The sequence below is a fragment of the Ovis canadensis genome, chromosome 9, assembly GCF_042477335.2.
Source record: "Ovis canadensis isolate MfBH-ARS-UI-01 breed Bighorn chromosome 9, ARS-UI_OviCan_v2, whole genome shotgun sequence".
Lineage (NCBI taxonomy): Eukaryota > Metazoa > Chordata > Mammalia > Artiodactyla > Bovidae > Ovis > Ovis canadensis.
The window spans coordinates 56,541,316-56,563,680 of NC_091253.1; the positions used below are offsets into that span (position 1 = coordinate 56,541,316).

The 22,365-nt window shown below is 41.2% G+C and overlaps 1 protein-coding gene across 2 annotated transcripts in view; it reads right to left on the bottom strand.

The window, feature by feature from the left end:
- The window catches only part of SLCO5A1 (solute carrier organic anion transporter family member 5A1), a 151,777-nt gene that overhangs the window by 8,304 nt on the left and 121,108 nt on the right, over positions 1-22,365 (bottom strand). For both annotated transcript variants that reach the window (XM_069601035.1, XM_069601036.1), the window contains exons 7-9: positions 5,276-5,435; positions 2,752-2,993; positions 446-510 (exon numbers count right to left, since the gene is read on the bottom strand). In XM_069601035.1, the coding sequence (XP_069457136.1) occupies positions 446-510; positions 2,752-2,993; positions 5,276-5,435 (467 nt within the window). The remainder of the gene's footprint in view (positions 1-445; positions 511-2,751; positions 2,994-5,275; positions 5,436-22,365) is intronic.

The following is a 22,365-nucleotide window of genomic DNA, read 5'->3' on the forward strand; positions in this document are numbered from 1 at the left end:
GCATACTCTTTACCCAGACCAGTACAATTACTAGAAAGAAATAAGGAACTGAAATTTTCGGACACACATACACACAAAGTAAGCACTAATTCCCATCATTTTCAAGTTACAAAGTCACAAAAAGGACAGAAACACCAGGACTATAAGCCCACAACTGTTTCTTGGTTCAAGATTTCTTACTGTACAAAACTCTGGGGAATTTAGTCCAAGTGCATACTCAGAGTGAAAGAGAAACTGATCAAAAGTCAGTTTTGTTTTCTTTCATCAGTGACAGAGTTGGTCAGCTTTTGGTTCAAATCAGAAAATGAGGAAGTTGCGCCTGCCCACTAACGTGTAAACTCCTAGCTAATAACAAATGATCTGACTTGACATTTTTAAAGCACAGTGAAACTTTGGCATCTGCAAAGAGGAACTAAAAGGCACTGGGGGAAATTTAGGAACATACCAAGTGTTCTCAATAAAACAAACTGCATTCCCAGGGCAAAAGGCCTCTCTTCATCTTTTACAGACCTACAGAAAGGGAAAGAAATATTTTAGAACAAGGGCCTCAAGAAAATGAATGTCAAGTCCTATGACATTAGGACTGCTTAGCTGCAGGGCCAGGGACCACATAGATAATGGGCCAAAATACTGATTTCACTAGAAGTTACTAACAATAGTTGAACAAGACTGCTTATCGCTAAATCACTGAATAAAGGTCTACCCAGTGAAGACTCCAAAGAACTCTAACTCCACTTTTTGTGTAAATAACAGGTGGAAGGACAAAGGTTCAGGCTGAAAGTACAGAAGCAGCTCTGAGCTTGCAAAATCAACTTTTTAAAAAAAATTGATAATCCTAACTATTGTATTCTTTTTCTGTTTGCCTGCACTTTCCAGAACGGCACACTGAAATTTACTTCTATAGTTTCTCAAGGAAAAATATAGAGAAGAAAGTTTTTTTTCTAACAGGCCCAAAACGTATTGGAAATAAGTCCTAAAGTTAGAAACAGAATGAATCCTTCCCCGTCACCTCATTTTTTCTTCTTTTCCTGAAACTTAAGTTTCAAGTAAATCCCACATGGCAGGATGATTGGAGTCTATTGATTTTGTAATTAGCAAAGATTAAATGGCTCCTTTTCTGAAGTTTTGGGTTAGAAGACAACTGATGATCTGCCATGTTTAAACATTGTTAAACAGGCACCTCTTTTCTGGTTATTTAACGTCTCTTGTAGAATTAAAGTTCAAAGTATTAGATTAGCAATGATTCCCATTGTTTTCACGATGAAGTACTTCATCCTTTCTAGCCCATACACATGGGGTTCTCAGTATGCAATGTGAAATTCTCGAGGACCAGTGTGCTTGTCATCTTTTCCCCTAATTTCTTTATTTTTTCAAAGCAATTTCCCCAGTGTGGTACACACTGTTGTTACTCTATAAGTATCTGCTGACTGAGGATCTGAGGATTGGTCCCAAACCAATGGGACCAGTGGGACTCCTGGGTACCATTTGTTATCTTGCCATCAAGGAACTCATAAGCTGAGCAACATCTAATTCAGCATCCCATAGAAGGGAAGCCAGACTATGCAGAGCTGGCAGGCAAGCAGCCCAACCTCCCTGCTAAGAAAGACATCTCAGCAGATGCATCCCACCAGAAGCCAGCATCCTGGGTTACCAAGGAGCCCAGGAAGGGCACAAAAGGGAGACTGGAGACTGGCACCCCTCCTTCCTTCATCCCCCTGCATCCCAGTCCCCCTAAAGCTGCTGTGGCCATGCTTGCATCTCTTCACCACACTGTCCACTCCCTTCCTTCGCCTATGGCCATCTTTACCTCAAACACCAACACTCTGATTTGAATGTGTTGGTGTCAACATTTTAAATAGAGCCTCCATTAAGGAAACCTCCACGTTCTCTCTCAGAAGTAAACACACACACACACACACACACAAAACGGGATATATAATACTGCAAAGAAAGCACGGCATGAACAACTTAAAATTACATTTTCTAGTCTGTCCTTTCCTTGATTCAATGCCAAAATGTTATATGATAGTGAAATTAATGAAATAAGCATTTGGAATTGCAAGCCCAGCAACAACGGTCACTGATCCTGGAGGTATTAACTACCTACAAGGTCAGAGATAATATTCTGAGGCATATGTACAATTTAGTGACTTCACCAAATGACTTGTCACCTCCTCTCAGGCCAGGCTTCTTGTAGCTAATACAGTCATAGCTTTCAGCTCCTGAACTTGAACCTTTCAGTAGAGACTTAAGGAACCAAAGGCATCCAGAAAAAGTTTCACTGAACTATGGGGATATAATTCATCTAAATAAAAAAAGTTCTGGAGTATGAAATGCTGCCATTGTTTAGTTGCTAAATCATGACTGACTCTTGTTACCCCATGGACTACAACCCACCAGGCTCCTCTGTCCATGGGATTTCTCAGGCAAGAATACCAGAGTGGGATGCCATTTCCTTCTCCAGGGCATCTGCCTGACCCAGGGATTGAACCCATGTCTCCTGCACTGGCAGGCAGATTCTTCCCCACTGAGCCATCTGGGATGCTCAATGAAATGTTACCATCTTCCTTTCCCTTCCTGACATGGGAAAACTCCCTTCTCTTAAGTTCACCAGGTAAATGTCTCAGCACTTTCCTGCACAATCTCATTTTGCTCTCATCACCACTTTACCACATCAGTCCCCAGTCTGGGATAAAAATTCTGGCAATTCTGAGTGTATAACCCAACCTAGACGTTGAACACCATCCTCACCTGAGTGTTACTATGATAGCTGACGGTTGGGCGCATGCTGTGATGAAGGTCACTATGAACAGAAAAACTAAGAATGGGATGAGGGTGTTACAGGACCGTTTACACTTCCCGGACACAGCGTAGCCGTTCTCATTGAGGTACGTCTTGACGATAACCACGCGGAGCTGGCTGCGCTGTCCCACTGTGGGTGGCGTGATCACCTGGCGGCTCTGGACACAGGTGCATTCTGTGTAGTTCCGCATCTAAGTGGTAATAAAGATCAGTTGGATGCCGATCAAAAGCAAAATTCAGCATACGAACAGTCAGAGTTAAAAGGCTCTAAAATCATTCTAGCATTTAAAAATATGCAGAATAGTTCATTGAAAGTATCTGCTGGGAGTTCCCTGGTGGCCTAGTGGTTAAGATTCCAGGCTTTCACTGTCGCAGCCTGAGTTCAATCCCTGATCAGGGAACTGAGGCCCCACAAGTTGTGCAGCACAGCTCAAAAAAGAAAAAAGAGAAGAAAATATCTTCCTCATTTTAACAGTAAGGATTCAAAAAGTGCATCTAACAACATCAAAATCTGCTGCTGAGGGCTGTTGTTTAAACTTTGATCAGAAGCCTCCAATACTCAATTCTATACTATTCATGTTCATCAAAATCTGCTGCTCAGGGTTGTTTAAACTTTGATCAGAAGCCTCCAATACTCAATTCTATACTAGTCATGTTCCATAAGGGCTACCCACGTGGCAAGGTGGAAAAGAACCCATCTGCCAGTGCAGGAGACCGAGGTTCAACCCCTGGGTTGGGAAGACCCCCTGGAGTAGGAAATGGCAACCCACTCTGGTATTCTTGCCTGGAAAATCCCAGGGACAGAGGAGTCTGGCGGGCTACAGTCCATGGAGTTGCAAAGAGTCTGATGCAACTGTGCACAAGTACAGCCAAGTTCCATATCCTCATTTGAGGTCATAATCAGATGCTGTTTCAATGGATGTTCATTCTTGGGCTCTCCAAACAGAGAAGCCCCTGGAAAACAGGAACTAAACCTTATTTTTATTTGTGCTCACCAGAGTGCTTAGCAAAACCCTGAAACAGTGTAGGATCAAATGTAAATATCTGTTAAATAAATGCAGAGAATTCACAATGCAACCATAACGACTTCAGTAGCAACACTAGTAAATGTACCACTGGTTATTTCATTTGAAACCGGCTAATACAAGGGACTCAAAAAATGTCTCAAACGAAACAGCCAATGGACCTTTCTGCCTATTATGCTGCTTTTACTGAATGGACATCAGCTGAGCTCACTGTCATTGTGACCTCTCAGCCACCCAGAGAAGCAGGAGGCACAAATATGAAGATGGGGAGCTGCGTGGCCACCTGTGCTCCAAGGACTGTGGGCCTCTTTGTATGAATGAGGGCCACAGACCAGAGGACTCAGTGGCTAAGTCCTTCCCCGGGGGTGAGTGAGTCCTCTGGTCTGTGGCCCTCATTCGAAGAGCAGGTCTCATTGTCCCTTTCAATTCAGTCACACCCTGCAGCTCACCAGTTATATAATGAGGAGCCAGCAAGAGGAATCTCAATTCATCACCATAGTTTAAAACTCAGAGATCAAATATGACATCCCCAAGACATGCAGTCAACGGTATCATCCCATATCACCTGCACAGAACAAACAAAGGCACCTTAACCTTTCAATGAAAGCAGCCGCCTACAGTCTGTTATTATGCAAAGAATGGAACCAGGCTCAATAAAGAACGGAGTAGAATATGAAAACCTTCTCCCACAGTATTACTGCCTATTTATAATTCACGGGAAAGTGAATTCTCAAAATACCCTATTCTTGAACGGACAGAAATAACTTTACGCTGAATGTTTAAAAAAAAAATCTGAATTGATAGTCTATGAAAAACAGCCACTGCCCACGTTCCCAGGCTCTGAGCAGGGGAGGTGCCCTCCTATTCTCTTCTGGCAGCACAGAGCATGGTCATCTCGACCTTCACATCCATCATCACAAGGGCCCTGTTGGAGTAGCAAAGGAGACATCCAGCACTCGACCTTATCAAGTTTCACTGGGTTGGCACAGGAAGTCACTAGAGGGGAATGATGTGGAATCAGATCATGATATTAACAAACTCCAATTATCCCTGGGAAATAAAATAATAGTATTTATTGCATAATTTCCTTTCCTCTGGGTTTTTGACAGAAGCACATGTGCATTCATGCTCAGTTGCTGTAGTCGTGTCCAACTCTTTGTGACCCCATGGACTGTGGCCTGCCAGGCTCCTCTGTCCATGGGATTCTCCAGGCAAGAATGCTGAGTGGGTTGCCACGCCCTCCTCCAGGGGGTCCTCCGACTCAAGAACCAAGCCTGCACCTCCTGTGCCTCCTGCGTGGCAGGAGGAGTCTTTACCCACTGAGCCTCCTGGAAAGCCCTTGACAGAAAATAGCGTGTATCTTGTTCGAAGTTTTTGGAAAAGGGAGACTGAAGCCTTTTGTTTGCATACAAAATCTAACACTACAGAAGCTTGTGAAATATACTCACCCCGGTGCTCACATTCCCACTATTAACACAGCCAGCCAGACAAGGGTTAAAGTATGTAATTCCATCCGATCCACAGACTGGCTCATATTCATGTGTTTTACAGCCACAATTAACATTGCAGCTTCCTGTCAGATTCCTATGCGGCATGGTCAGAGAGGGCCTAAAAGAGAGAAGCAGATCATGAGCCGTTAACGTTTGCCAAAATAAAATTCACAGGACAGTTCTTGAGGTTAAGTAAGGTGTCCGTTTTAGAGAATATGTCCCCATGAAATCAAAGCCATGGTACCAGGAAGTAGCATCCTAGACAATTATTTTCGTGACTTTAAAACAGAACAGAAAGAAAACATTTTTCGATTTTCCCATACTACAAACTTAGTACATTTGTGTCATATTATTTATCATGCCTCAATTTCACCCTCCATCTTGGTAATCTGAGCTCAGAAGTTCTAACCTTCATAGAACTAAACTACTCACTCACTGCAAACACTTGGCTCTATATCGTAACAAATTGAGGCCTCAGTTTCTTTAACTGTAAAATGGAAGAAATATGTTTGTGCCAAATTAATAATATTGTGATGAGGACATTAATATGGAATCCATCAATCAGAGCTGTCAACACAAGTTCCTTTGACCAAAAGCCTTTGCTCTGGAATAAATTATCAAAGAAAGACAAGGGACTCTAGAATATCAAAAGAAGGTGGATTTTTGAAGACCATCAGGAATCAGAGCACTGGTTTGATTCAGACAACCAGAGAAGAACAATTAAACTCTCCTTCCCTCAAGAATGCCCAGATGTGGGACTTCCCTAGTGGCCCACTGGTTAAGAATCAGCCTGCCGGTTCATGGGACATGGGTTTGATCCCTGGTCTGTGAAGATTCCACAAGCAGAGGGGCAACAAAGCTGTGCACCACAACTACTGAGTCTATGTGCCCTAGAGCCCGTGCTCCTCAACGAGAAGCCACCACAACGAGAAGCCCATACACTGCCACTAGAGAGTACCTGCCCACCCCCGAAACTAGGGCCCACAGCCAGCAACGAAGACCCAGCCCTGCCAAAAGCGTTAAGAAAAGAATGAGCAGACGCGGACTCACCGGCAAACATGATAGGTTCTATTTTCTCATGAGATCATGATTTCTGATTCAAAGAAATGATGCAATGTGGAAAACACAAATAAAATCAGTTCAGGGCAAAAAAGTCAAGTAAGGATATATAGGGCCAGAGGGAGAAGCATAAGGAGATGGCTAAGGAAAGGCAGAGGCAGCCAGGTACCCAGAGGGAACCCACGGAAGGATGAAGGGGCTCTGAGTTCTCACATCCAATGACCTCCTTCCTTTGCTTTCAAAGCCACCGTTTTTAGGTGTCACACATGAAATACTGTTCCTAAAGCCACATGGGCTAGAAATGGTAGATTTCATTCACCTGTCCAGCTACTCATCATCCATTCATTCAACAGATATTTAAGAGTGTCAGTCATGTGCTAGGTTACCTTTAATGACTATGTTCAGAAACCATTCACCCAGAAGCCTCCTGTTTGTTCAAAGGCTTTTCTCCTGTAGCCTCCCTCGCACCTCAATAACTGAGTCATCAAACTTGAACAAAAGGAACAAACTCATAGCAATATTTTAACTTTATCAAGAAAGCCTTCCAAAGAGGGAAAAGTAAAATAAACTCTGGTCATTCCCATCCCTCCACTGAAGTAATTTTTATCACAAGACTCGTAATTATTGGGCTTCCCAGGTGGCGCTAGTGGTAAAGAACCCGTCTGCCAGTGCAGGAGACATAGGAGACACAGGCTTGATCCCTAAGTCAAAACGATGCCCTGGAGGAGGAAGTGGCAACCCATGCCAGTATTCCTAACTGGAGAGTCCCATGGACAGAGGAGCCTAGTGGGCTATAGTCCATATGGTTGCAAAGAGTAGGACAAACAACTGAAGCGACTTAGCACTCGTAATTATTATGTTCATAATACCACAATGCTTGATATTTTGAATCATACCCTTTGACAGTTTGAATATACCTTTAAAAGGTGATTCTAAACCAGTAGTTCTCCACAGGGGCAATTTTGGCAGTATACAGAGACATTTTTGTTCATCACGACTAGAGGGGTGCTACTGACATCTAGTGGGTAGGGGCCAGGATTGCTTCTAAACATCCAATAGGGGCCTTCCCTGGTGGTCCAGTGGTTAAGACTTCACCTTCCAGTGTAGGGGTGGCAGATTCGATCCCTGGTTGGAGAACTAAGATCCCACACACCTTGGGGTCAAAGAAAACCCCAAAGCATAAAAAAGAAGCAATATTATAACAAATTCAACAAAGACTTTAAAAGTGGCCCATATCAAAGAAATCTTAAATATGTATATCAGTTCAGTTCAGTCACTTAGTTGTGTCCGACTCTTTGCGACCGCATGAACCACAGCACACCAGGCCTCCCTGTCCATCACCAACTCCCAGAGTCCACCCAACCCATGTCCATTGAATCAGTGATGTCATCCAACCATCTCATCCTCTGTCGTCCCCTTCTCCTCCTACCCTCAATCTAAATATATAGATATATATAAAGAACCCAACAATACCCAGAACAGCCCTGGCCCCACAAGAAAGAATAAACTAACCCAAATCTCAGTACTGTATACTGATCTGAGAAACTCTGTTCCAGACCTGTTTCCACATTTCATGGATGATGAAATGGATGTCCAAGGAGGTCAAATGATTCATTATGAGGCTGACTAGTGCTATTTTAACTGGCATCACATAAAACATATTCTTTGTGCATTGCTCTTCACTAGTTCCTCAAGAGACAAGTTACAAGCCATGATCAAATAAAAGGAATTTTCATGCCTGCATGCATAGTCACTAAAAATGATAGGCTTCAAATCCATACAATAGGGTTATTACTATGCCTATTTAGAAGTCACAAGGAATTTCTCATTAACAGCGTGCTTTGTATTCATTTATGACAGCCACAGATTCCAAATACCTCTCCTTTGTGGGTATGTTCACTCAAGAGAAGGGAATCTAAAGAGAATGTTGACACACATGACGACAGGAAGGCAAAAGATTTCCTGAGTTCTGGAAACAAAGGCACAGTCCCAGGTCACCCCTGGGTACACTTGCTCTGCTCTTGAGATCATGATGTCTGATACAAAGAAATGATGGAGTATCAAAAGTTTTAACAAAATCAAAAGAAACAACAAATATAAAAGCAGTGGGAAAGGCCACAGTGGTACAAAAAAAAAAAGAAAGATGCTGACACAGTTAATCCTTTACACTGCACTGATTAAAAAAATTATTTTTAAAAATAATACTGTCAGGCTTCCCTGGTAACTCAGAGGGTAAAGCATCTGCCTGCAATGTGGGAGACCTGGGTTTAATCCCTGGGTCAGGAAGATCCCCTGGAGAAGTGAAAGGCAACCCACTCCAGTATTCCTGCCTGGAGAATTCCATGGACAGAGGAATCTGGCAGGCTACAAAGGGGTAGCAAAGAGTCAGACATGACTGAACAACTAACACTTTTACTTTCTTTCTGCCAAAGCAGGAGACATGAGTTTGATTCCTGACCCAGGAAGATCCCACATGCCGTGGAGCAACTAAATCCGTGCGCCACAACTATTGAGCCTGTGCTCTAGAGCCCAGGGGCCCCATCCACTGAGCCCCTACCAGCAATTACTGAAGCCCGTGCTCCTCAACAAGAGAAGCTACAGCAATGAGAAGCCCACACATCACAACCAGAGAGTAGCCCCTGCTCAGCACAACTAGAGAAAGCCCGTGCATAGCAATGAAGACCCTGCACAGTCATAAATAAATAAATTATTTTTTAAAAGAAAGAATAATAATGTCTTATTTCACTATAACTTAGGCTCCAGAAGACAGACTGGGTTATAATAATAGTGCAAGTGTTGAAATCTGAGTCACACCAAGCAACCTCTTATTAGCTGAGCCGAGCCTGTCCTGGGAGAACACAATGCAATAGCACTGTAGGATCCACACTCATCCTTGTGCAAAGGGACGGATCACCTTCCCAGTAAGCAAAAAATCTCCGACAAGTCAGCCTTGCAAGCAAGAGGCTCATGTTGACTCAAGGTCCATGAAAGTGTTCTTTCCATGTCAGGTACAAGGACTCACTAACAAATGCCTTATAACTGCATGGTCCAAGCTGGAAACCTGAGTCACACATGACACATTACTATAAAAATCATGCAATAATAGAATTAGAGAGATGGGAGGAATTTCTGAGGTTAACTAAGATAACTGACTAATTTCAGAGCCTAGAAAACTGTGAGAGGTATAATGACATGCCCTACCATCACTGAAACTTTAAGAAAACTAGCCACAGGGAGACCAAAATGAACAAAAAACAGGAAAGAAGAGCAAGCTTGTTGCCTAATCTTCATTAAATCAACTGCTTAAGGATCGATGCTTATTTACAGTAATATACAACAATAAATGTCTTCCCAGGGGGCTCAGGGGTAAAGAATCCGCCTGCCAGTGCAGGAGATGCCAGAGACATGGGTTCAATCCCTGGGTCGGGAAGATCCCCTGGAGAAGAAAATGGCAACCCACTCCAGTATTCTTGCCTGAAAAATTCCATGGACAGAGGAACCTGGCAGGCTATATAGTCCATGAGGTCGCAAAAAGTCATACACAACCAAGCGACTGAGCACACACCTACAACAATAAAACAGACAGTGATTTAATCTAAGCAGCGGGCCAAGGAGAAAAGGAAAGATACACCCATCTGAATGCAGAGTTCCAAAGAACAGCAAGGAGAGATAAGCCTTCCTAAGTGATCAATGCAAGAAATAAAGAGGGGAAAAAGAATGGTAAAGACTAGAGATCTCTTCAAGAAAATTAGAGATACCAAGGGAACATTTCATGCAAAGATGTGCACAATAAAGGACAGAAATGGTATGTACTTAACAGAGGCAGAAGGTATTAAAAAGAGGTGGCAAGAATACACAGAAGAACTATACAAAAAAAAAATCGTCATGACCCAGATAATCACGATGGTCTGATCATTCACCTAGAGCCAGAGAGCCTGTAGTCCAAAGTCAAGTGGGCTTAGGAACAATCACTATGAACAAAGCTTGTGAAGGTGATGGAATTCCAGCTGAGCTATTTCAAATCCTACAAGATGATGCTGTGAAAGTGCTGCAACTCAATATGCCAGCAAATTTGGAAAACTCAGCAGTGACCACAGGACTGGAAAAGGTCAGTTTTCATTTCAGTCCCAAAGAAAGGCAATGTCAGCAATGTTCAAACTACCACACAATTGCACTCATTTCACACTCCAGCAAAGTAATGCTCAAAATTCTCCAAGGAAGGCTTCAACAGTATGTGAACCGAGAACTTCCAGATGTTCAAGCTGAATTTAGAAAAGGCAGAGGAATCAGAGATCAGTTGCCAACATCCGTTGGATCAAAGGAAAAGCAGGAGAGCTCCAGAAAAAACATCTACTTCTGCTTCTTTGACTATGCCAAAGTCTTTGACTGTGTGGATCACAACGAATTCTGCCTCCTGAGAAACCTGTATGCACATCAAGAAGCAACAGTTAGAACCAGACATGGAACAACAGACGTTCCAAACTGGGAAAGGAGTACGTCAAGGCTGTATATTGTCATCCTGCTTGTTTAACTTATATGCAGGGTACATCATGTGAAATGCCAGGCTGGATGAAACACAAGCTGGAATCAAGATTGCCAAGAGAAATATCAGTAACTCAGATGACACCACCCTTATGGCAGAAAACAAAGAGGAACTAAAGAGCTTCTTGATAAAGATGAAAGAGGAGAGTTAAAAATTGGCTTAAAACTCAACACTCAAAAAGAACAAGATCATGGCATCTGGTTCCATGGCAAATAGACGGGGAAACAATGAAAACAATGACAGACTATTTTCTTGGGTTCCAAAATCACTGCAGATGGTAACTGCAGCCATGAAATTAAAAGATTCTTGCTCCTTGGAAGAAAGCTATGATAAAGCTAAACAGCACATTAAAAAGCAGAGACATCACTTTGCCAACAAAGGCCATCTAGTCAAAGCTATGGTTTTTCCAGTAGTCATGAATGGATGTGAGAGTTGGACCATTAAGAAGGCTGAGCACCAAAGAATTGATGCTTTTGAACTGTGGTGTTGGAGAAGACACTTGAGAGTCCCTTGGACTGCAAGGAAATCCAACCAGTCCATCCTAAAGGAAATCAATCCTGAATATTCACTGGAAGGACTGACGATGAAGCTGAAGCTCCAATACGCTGGCCACCTGATGTGAAAAGCTGACTCATTTGAAAAGACCCTGATGCTGGGAAAGATTGAAGGCAGGAAAAGAAGGGAATGACAGAGGATGAGATGGTTGAATGGCATCACTGAGTCAATGGACATGAGTTTAAGCAGGCTTCGGGCAATGGTGCAGGACAGGGCAGCCTGGCGTGCTGCAGTCCATGAGGTCTCAAAGACTTGGACATGACTGAGTGACTGAACAACAGTTCTGTGTAAGTGGCCACACTTCAGCTTGAGCGTTCTGCTCCTTCTTCCTTGACTGTGGCTTTCCTGGCACTTAGTTCTCACTGTGCCTAAGCGTTAAGAGTCAGAAGCTGGTTTAGGGAATTCCCTGGCGGTCCAGTGTTAGGACCACCGTACTTTCACTGCTGAAGACAGGTTTAATCCCTGGTCAGGGAACTAAGATCTCACAAGCTGTGTGGCAAGACCAAAATGTAAGAGTGGGTTCAACTCTATATCCACAATTCTCAAGCACCACAAACAAATCTAGAGAGATTTCATTTGTGTAATAAGGATCAGGCTATCCATATGCCAGGGTTCTTGGGGAATATTAGATGAGCAAATAGATGTCCAGGGTCCAGCGTGTTCCTAGCATATAACAGGCACTGCGATGTTGGTGTGCTTTCTTTATCTAGACAGGGCAGAAGCCGGAAGGAAGAAAAGTAGCACAAAGAGCGCAAAAGGCCTTCGTGATGATTTTCTTTTAAAAAAAAAAAAAAGATGTCGTTTTCTCACCTACTCCTACTGAGAAATATTGGAAAACTAGGGCTTCCCTGGTGGCTCAAAGGTTAAAGCGTCTCCTAGGTTCGTTTCCTGGGTAGGGAAGATCCCCTGGAGAAGGAAATGGCAACCCACTCCAGTACTCTTGCCTGGAGTATCCCATGGAGGGAGGAGCCTGGTAGGTAGGTTATAGTCCATGGGGTCACAAGGAGTCGGACACAACTGAGCGACTTCACTCACTCACTCAGACGGGGATCCAGTTTCCTGCCTAATATTTAGTAACTCTGTGTGTGTGTTGGGGGCGGGTGTGTGTGTGTGTGTGTGCATGTGCACGCAAGCGTGAGCTCAGACTTGTCTGACTCTTCGCAACCCCATGGACTGTAGCCCGCCAAGCTCCTCTATTCATGGAATTTTTCCAGGCACAAATACTGGAGTGGGTTGCCATTTCCTACTCCAGGGGATCTTCCCGACCCAAGGATAGAACCCACATCTCTTGTGACTCCTGTGTTGGCAGGCGCATTCTTTACCAACTGGACCACCTGACCCCTGGGCCAAACCTAAGAGTCAATGGCTGTCAATGCCCCTCTTGCTTACAGGAGGCGAGAGAGACATAATCAACACAGAAGAAAATGAGATAATTCACGTGGATAGCTTATACTTCCCCGAGAACTACAGTCATAAAAGTTACCATTACTGTACCCAGTCATTCTTTTTATTGTTAAAGCTTCTTTTAGCTTCGTAGTTAACAAATTTAAACCAGGTGTAACTAGAAATTTACATATAAAACACTACAACTTATACAAACCATTTCTTTAAATCCAGAATAACTTTTAATAAAATGATGTATCCTCGGTATAACGTTTTGAAATGCCTTTATTTTTAAAGTAATACATATCCATTGCAGAAATTTTGGAAAATACAAAAGGACTGAAAGATGAAATTAAACTCACACAGTAATGCTATAATCCAGAAACATCCACCATTACGTGGTTAGTGTATTACTTTCTTTCACTGTTTTTTCAGTTGGCATACAAATTAATGTTAATAACATATTGTTATCATGATTTCAGAGTGTTCTAAATTCTGTTTTTCCTGCTAACATTACATGATAAACATTCTCTATTGACTATGTTAATATGAGGTTATAAATGGCAAATTTAGTCCTGAGTTTAACCATAGTCATAGGTTCAGGTTTAGTGTGCTTAAACAGATGTTATATAGTTTTATAGAGTTCCTACAATATTTTTAGATCTCAGTCACAAAATTTAAAAACTCACTGGAAAGAAAATCTGCTGTATTTTTTACCCTCTCAATACTCTTAAAATGAAAACAAATTGGGTTTGTATCTCCCAAGTAGAGCCAAAAATAGATAAAAATCACATACTTGCAGCTAGAAATTAACTGTAAGTCTAATAATAGAAGTAGCCAAGATAACCAGAGGATTCCCTGGTGGCTCAGATGGTAAAGCATCTGCCTGCAATGCGTGAGACCCGGAGTTCAATCCCTGGGTCAGGAAGATCGCCTGAAGAAGGAAATGGCAACCCACTCCAGTACTCTTGCCTAGAAAATTCCATGGATGGAGGAGCCTGGTGGGCTATAGTCCATGGGGTTGCAAAGAGTCAGACACAACTTCACTCACTCACTCAAGATAACCAGAAATACATATACCTATACATAGACATATATAAGAACCTTTAAGTAAACTGTTCTCTATTTTTGAGGAATTTCCTTTAAAATTAGTTATAATAGATAAAAGATCTGGAATGGCACCCCCAAAATAAGCAATAGAAAAAAAAACTTTAGAGCATTAAACTGTCTGAATGGTTTAGTTAAGAGAAATCAGGAATGCACTGACTAGAAACGCTAGTCACCCAATGGCCGGTAGTAGAATAATACTATCTAAATAGTGGCAGTGTGTTGAATATGCTCCTTTGTGCTATACAGTAGGGCCTTGTTATTTATCCATTCTGTACAAGATTGTTTGCATCTGCTAATCCCCAACTCCCCGTCCTTCCCTCCCCCACCACCTCCCCCTTGGCTACCACCACAAGTCTGTTCTCTATGCTGATTCAATATCCTGTGATAAACCATAATGGAAAGGAATGCTTTTAAAAACGTTTATAGGTGTGTAAGTGAGTCACTTCGCTGTACAGCAGAGATTAGCACAACACTGTAAATCAACTATTCTCCAATTAAATAAAAATATTTAAAATAAATAGTGGCAGGATGGCAAGTTCAGGAGTGGTGACAAAGATGATGAAATATACCTTTCAGCAAAGATCTGAATTAACAGACTGTATTTAATTTCTATAGTCTTAACCTCGGCACAGTGAAACTATATTAAGAGAAGTAACTTCAGGAGAATATCCCAGTCCCTGAGATTTTGGACCTGTGGGCAGGTAGACCCACTCCATCCAACAGTCACTGCTGAACTCAGAAAATAGAAAATGCTTCTTCATCATGTCATAGCTCAAGAAATCATCCCTAGAAAACAAGTCTCAAAATCAGAAGATGATATAATAGACTTTAGTAAGTTCAAAAATATGACATTGATGAAAGATAATAAAGCAAGAATTATTAAGTGATTTATCAGACTTAGTACTGTTGAAAAATTTTGTAAATGGACATCAGACTTAACCTCATTTGAACACATTTTTGAAGGTAAAGAGCAAGTAACTCACACTATACAATGTGTTTATATAAAGTATTGGTTTGGAGTAGGAAATGGTAACCCACTCCAGTATTCTTGCTTAGAGAACTCCACGGACAGAGGAACCTGGTGGGCTATAGCCCATGGGATCACAAAGAGTCCGACACGATTGAGTGAGTATACACACACAAAGTATTGCTTAAGCTACAGTTTTCACTCTTTTGGCTACAAAATGACTAGGACACACCTGTGTGAAACACAGTTCAGTGACACAGAGGGAAAGCAAACCCCATTTCTTAATTAAAACTGCAGGGACATTGTGAGTGCTGGGGAAGTAAATGTAATTACTTGAGTTAGAAGTGGGCCAGGATACTATCCAGAGCTAGTAGGATCTTTCGTGATGAAAAATGATCACACTCTCAAATCTGAATTTTTTTTCTACCTTCAGTTTTGCCTTCTTGGGGTTAGAACATTTAACATGAGATATCTACCCTCTTAACAAAATTTTAAGTGTACAATACAGAATCATTGACTAAAGCTATACAGCAGATGTCTAGAGCTTACTCACCTTTTTTGTCGGTACTGTTTTTAGAAAAATGAAGACTTATTTTGAAGGGAAGTCAATACATCTTTGATAGGATCTATATGGAATGACAAGGTTAATATTACTGTTTAAATGACCAGCAAACACCCGGAGTATTTGGACCAAAGTTTAGCAATTTTCAGTGTCTGCCTGTCTCATAAAGATGTGTGTGCATCAGTGAGCGCTCAGTCGTGTCTGACTCTTTGTGACCCCATGGACTGTAGCCTGCCAGGCTCTTCTGTCCGTGGGAGTTCCCAGGCAAGAATACTGGAGTGGGTTGCCATTCCCTTCTCCAGGATCTTCCTGACCCAGGCAGTGAACCCGCATGCTCCTACTTGGCAGACAGGTTCTTTACGACTGAGCTACCAGGGAATCCCCTTGTAAAGACACTTCTCTCTAAATTCAGAAGATAAAGGAAATTGGAGACCTGATGTTTTGTGCGGTGGGAGGGATTGTCCAGGGCCATTTAGTGAAGTGGGCATGCCTCCTTTTGGCATCATCAACATTAGAGCTTATTCATCTTGCTTTATTGAAATGTGGTTTCCACTGATTAGTAACTCCATATTTCCCCCTCACCCAGACCCTGGCAACCACTATTCTGCATTTTCATTCTATGAATTTAACTATTTTAGATACTTCCTGTAAGTGGAATTGCACAATATTTGTCTCTCCGATTCTTTATTTCACTTAGCATAATGCACTCAAGATTCTTCCATTCTGTCGCATATTACAGAATTTCATTTTAAAGGCTGAATCATTTCCCATTATATGTATAGACATTTATATATTATAAATATTTCTATGACATTTTATTCATCCATTGATGGGCCATTGAGGTTGTCTCTACATCTTGGCTATCAAATCTGAATTTTCTAAGGGAACCACTAATAACACATCAGGTTCATTCTACAAAAAAACAAACAAATAAAACAGTGACTCCATTTGGGCTCAACAGGAAAAGTTCATCCTCCTAAAACATCCCAGCTGCATCCCAGGAACTTAGGTATCTCTTGAGTACTCGATGCTAATTCAAAGATGCGTTAGTCATTCACTACTTTAATGTCAGAAAATTCACCATGTTGGTGAGCCTGGAGCTTGTCATACAAACCTTAATAAATGGAATTGGCTTTTTATATTGTGCTTCCTTCTTTATGTTTCTTTTCTTCTTTCTGGACAGTTTAATAAGCAAAAACATCACATTCAAAATCCAAATCCTAGCTCTATCATTTTCTAGTTGTGTGACTTTAAGCAAGTTATTTTATCCCTCTGAATCCCTTTCTCCTCCTATTTAAAATGATAAAAATAACATCAAAGAATTATTTAACAATTGCTTATTATTGTAGGTTTTATTTCATTTTAGCCTCTCTATAATTCTAAGAGATCGTTACTATTATTAGCCCACCTTAACTATGAGGAAATTGAGGTACAGAGAGGTTAAGGAATTTGCCAAGTACCTTATTCAATCTTCAGAGCAATTCAACAGTGTTAATACTATCCATGTCCTCACCCTAAAGATGTGGAAACCGAGTGCAGAGATGATTAATCTGCCATACTCACACAGTGAGGATGCGGCAAGGCCACGTAGTGGTACACTACTCAAAGAAACGGATGCGTTCTCTACAGTTTTCTGAGTAAAGAGGTGATGTGTGCACTCAGCTATGTGCCTACATGGAATACAAAGTGTGAAACAGCACCTCAGTGTACGGCTCAGAAAGGACAACAGCTCTAAAACAGATAATTTGGTTTCATTCTGTTCCACTCATTATTAACTGATGACTTTGGGCAAATCGTTGACTCTAAGCCTTGGTTTCTTTAACTGAAACATGTTGCTAATAACATATACAGCAAAGTGATATAGTAGGGAGTGTATACAAAAGATATGTACGACTGCCAATCACTATCCCTGAGCCCAACAGGTGTCTAACAAGGGCTCCTCTCTTCCTGCCACTCCCTTCATCTCTCTATCAGCTCTAAAGGAGAAAAATCCCACATGCAAGCTCAAAATCAAGCAGAGCTGTTTTTACTAGGCAGGCCAACCATGTACTGATGAACACGTTGCGCACTGCACAAAAGCACCCAGCCAAGGGAGCAAGGAGAGGTTGAAATGTAGCCCATTCCCTGTATGGAGAAAGGGGCCCATGATTCTTCACACAAAGTGTCTGAAAGTGTCAAACCTGGGCAGCTGTACCACCCATTCAACTTGAATTCTCTTCCTAGAAGTATTTGGGGAACCAGAGGAATTCTCCAAGGAAACTGGGTTTTTCTTCCACCAATTTAATAAATTTTGATGAAGTCAGGCTGCAAATACTAGAATGAATGGACCCTTGCAGCAACCCCTGGCACTCTAAATCAAGTTTCTCTTTGTTGAATACAATTAAATGAGAAAAAGTATACCATAAGTCATGGATTTAGATAATTACAATGTTTATTTACATCTTACTAATTTCAGCATCACTATTTAAGTAATGTCCCAGCAGAAAGGTAGGTGCCAGACATTCGTTAATCTTTCAAATAGGGGAAAAAAAAAAAAGAATTGCTTTGCATAATCTAGAAAGGAAGGCAGTAAAGCCAGGAAACTAACTTTTTTTCAACATATACTAAGTGCTGGATTCTGGGAAATATCTTCCTGTACATAATTCTCAATATCAAAGCTACAAACATTTGTTTATAATATTTAAATGCTTCAAACTGGAGGTTCAGGATGGAGGAAGGAAACATTGACTTTTCATTTGTTACACTTCTGCAGTATTTTAATTCTTTCAATCACATGTGTTTTACTTTTATTATGCTTACAACCAGGTATGAATGACATTAATTCCATTTTATATATGAGGAAACCAAGAGTCAACAATATTAGATTATTTTTTACAAGGTCACACAGCTAGGAAATGATGGCACAAGTACTTGCCTTTGAAAATAATACTACCTTTGACCAAGGAACGAGAAGGGAGACAAATTCAAGGACTTCTTTCTTGGGGCCTCAGTTTTCTCACTAATAAGGCACACTGGGTTGTCTGACAAGAAAAGCAAGGTAAGGTTAAGGTAAAAAATTTGAAGAAAGAAATTTTTTTAAATGGAACCACCAATGCAGGGCATAGGAGAGGAAGCTGACTAGGGCCAAGTAAATGGATTGCTCAGCAAAGATGAGGGCCTGCTAAGAATGGAACTCATAAATTTGTAATGGAGCCAATCAGCACAATTATATAATTTTTTCCCAGTAGTGCTGGGGAGTCCAGAATCAGTTAATTTAGGATTGGCAAGACTAATGTGGGTTTAAGCAAAAGCTTTAGAAGTCTTGAGGGGACTTGCAATTTAAAAGCAGATAAGACATGGAATCTGCCTTCCATCTCTTCCGAGAAAGCACTTAAAAGTAAGTATGATGAAAAAGGATCGAGCTTGCAAAAAGAAATGGAAAGAGTGACACCAGACTCAAGTGGATAAGCAAAGGGGCCTGTGAAATGAGCAGATACCACCTTGGAGAGAAGCCAGCCTACCCCATGGAATCTCTACAAAGCTATGAACCCAAACCCAGCAGCAGCCAAAATCCAACCACAAGGCTGAAAACAATGGGACTCACTGGAGATCTGAGGGAAAAAAACCGAATCAGTGGGCCTTTCCATTCTCATACCCACACACCTGCATTCCCAATGCAGAGCTCTGAAATTCATCAAAAAGCTCTTCTTCAAAAGAAACAGGAAAACATTTTAAGAGTTAAGCTTCTACCTTAGATATAGACAACCCAGAATAAAATTCCCTCATTCTTGCATGAAAGGAGGGGGGGAAGAGAAGGGCACATATAACCTGAACGATGCTAGATGAGTCTTGTCAACCTGTAAAACCTAGAGTAAACAAACAGAAAAATTGACTTTTAAAATTAAATGATAAAATATAAGTCAAAGAAACAAAGTTAAAAAATTGGAATTATATGCACAGAGAGATCTGAGAAGATATTACTCTTGCTAAAATAACATCAGGATGTTATGAAAAAGGAACACTCACAATACAACAATGAGAAAAATTATTCTCAAAATTTTAAGTTTACATAAAAAATAAAAATCAGGTTTGGAGAAATATCATAGAAAACAGCATATGAAATGTGAGAGAACAAATTAAACATACAGGCAACCAGTCTATAAGTTCCAACATGTGAATAATAGGTGCCCTGGAAAACATGGGGAAAATGAAGAGGAGAGAATGAGTTAAAGATATTGATGAAAATCTACCTGAGGTAAAAAAAAAAAATTAAAAAGGCATGTGTTAGATTAGAAGAGTTCCAAGAATATCTAATACAATGAATGAACAAAGCCCTAGGCCAAGACATTATGCATCCATGCATCCAGGCACTCATTCATTCAACAAACACTGTTGCAGATGCATTTTTTTTTAGTGAAAGTCACTCAGTCACGTCCAGCTCTTTGCAACCCCACGGACTATACATCCATGAAATTCTCCAGGCCAGAATACTGGAGTGGGTAGCCATTCCCTTCTCAAGGGGATCTTCCCAACCCATGGATTGAACCTAGGACTCTAGCACTGTAGGCAGATTCTTTACCAGCTGAGCTATCAGGAAGCCCTGTTGTAGAATGAGGCTGCAAATGTTATGTAGGCAACTATAGTAACTGTTCTCAAGAAGCTAATATTTCAGAGAAAAAAAGACAACAGGAAAGCAAGTAAACTAGACAATTTCAGATAGTGGCAAGTGCTATGAGGAAACTAAATAGAGGTGATATGATAAACGATGAGGGGGGAGTGAGCTCCTGAGATTGGACAGGAGGGGGAAAGTCTCTCTGAGAAGGTGACATTCTCAAGACAAAATTACAGGGCAGAGCATTCCTTATGAAATTTCAAAACACCTTGAATGAAAAATATCCTCAAAACTTCCAAACAAAAGCTGGTCACAGAGAGATGGGAACTTGGATTGAAATTAAATTTGTTAAGTATCCGCAGCATTAAATGATAGATAATAGCCACAGTGGATAAGCATCTACCTGCCAAGGCAGGGGACATGGGTTCAGTCCTTGCGCTGGGAAGATTCCACATGCCAAGGGCAATTAAAGCGCATGAGCAGCAAGTACTGGGTCCATGCGCCCTAGAGCCTGTGCTCCGCAACAAGAGAAGCCACCACAATGAGGAGCCTGCGCAACTCAATGAAGCACAGTCCCTGCTCACCGCAACTAGAGAAAGCCCACTTGCAGCAAAGACCCAGCACAAACTAAAAATAAGTGAATAAATAAAAACGCTAGATGGCCAAACAATGGTTTAAAAGTTCTCAGAAAAACAAATATTTAACCTATAATTCTATACCCACTCTAACTACCATTTAAATGTGAAAGAATAATAAAGACATGTTACTAAACTTACAGATTGAGAAAGCTTTTCTTACCATGAACCCTTTCCTAGGAAGTTATCCAAGGACTTTTTTCTGGCAGAAAGAAGAGTTAACAAATAAATAACTACATAGACAACTACCAGTGGGTACAACTGAGATCTATGAAAGGAAGTTCATGGAAATAAGTTATGCAAAAGAGCATTCAGTCCAGCTGAAACAAGATTATGGAGAGTTTCTGGAAAAAGAAGGATTTAATGAACCAGAAAGTATAATTGAGAACTTATATATACGGGCAAGATAAAGGTCCTTAGTAGGAGAAAGAACAGGCCTTTGGAACTCAAAGACAAACAACACAAGAAATTCATGGTCCAAATATGATACAGTTTTAAGCAGGTTCCCTTTCCCAACCTACTTAGTAGATGACTACTTCTTCCTCCATCCCTCTATTTTCTGAGGGAAATGAACCAGTCTCTGTACTTAAGAGCACCACATGAAGGAGCCCTTTGGTGAGATGCTACGATCACGATAGAGGAATTCAATGAAATTCATTTGCAAAATGAACAGTAGGTCCTGGGCCCCTTCCAGTCACCACCTCATCCCAAGCTCTAGAATGCCCAGCAGCTGGGCTTACAACCCTGAACCCACCACAACACAGCCCCAGCCAAGAGACAGGAGCAGCCTTCTCTGGAGGAGCTGAAGCACCTCAGAAGTAAGACTTCAGGTTCTGACAGCGAACACCACAGTGAAAATGCCAGCTGTCTCCCTGCAGGTACCCTGTGGTGAGATCCACCAAATGACAAGCCCTACCTTCAGACACAGAGCCCTACTTCTCAGCCTTTTAAATTCACACTTTTTAATACTGAGAGAAAGCTCAGGCTGACTTGAAATTTGAGGGAAACTTTCAATAGAAGGGAGACAGCAAAACAGAAAGCAAGCACTCAGAGGATACAGACAATTCAGGAAGGAAAAGAAACTCTAAATAATGTTGCAGAAATAAGAGACGCTATCCCATCCATGAAGCAAGAAGACTAGGAGCAGGGAACAATCAAACATCAAGAGAGAACTTTGGAAACTAAAAACCACAATAGCTTTAAAAAAGAATTCAGCAGAAGGCTGGGAAAATAAAGTTGAAGAAACCTTCCCCCAAAAATAGGACCAAAATTAGATATAAAATAAGCTGTAAAGATTAAGAAAATGAGAGAATCAGTGAAGGAGCAGTAAGAGAGAAAAAAAAAAAACTGCGGGGGAGAAAATATCAACACTGACTTTTTTAAAAAAGTTAAAAATGGAAATGAAAAACATGATCTCCAGACATTTAAAGTTCATCAAGTGCTTAGAGGAATAAAAAAAGAAAAAAGAAAAGAAAAAGACCCACCCCAAAGTGTATCATGGTGATATCTGGGAATATTGGAAATAAACAGAAACTTCCAGGAAGGAAAAGTAAGACACATACCAAGGACTGGGAAAAAGGAAGGCCAAAATTCCCACAACAGCATTAGAAATTAGACAACAATGGAATGAAAACTTTAAATTT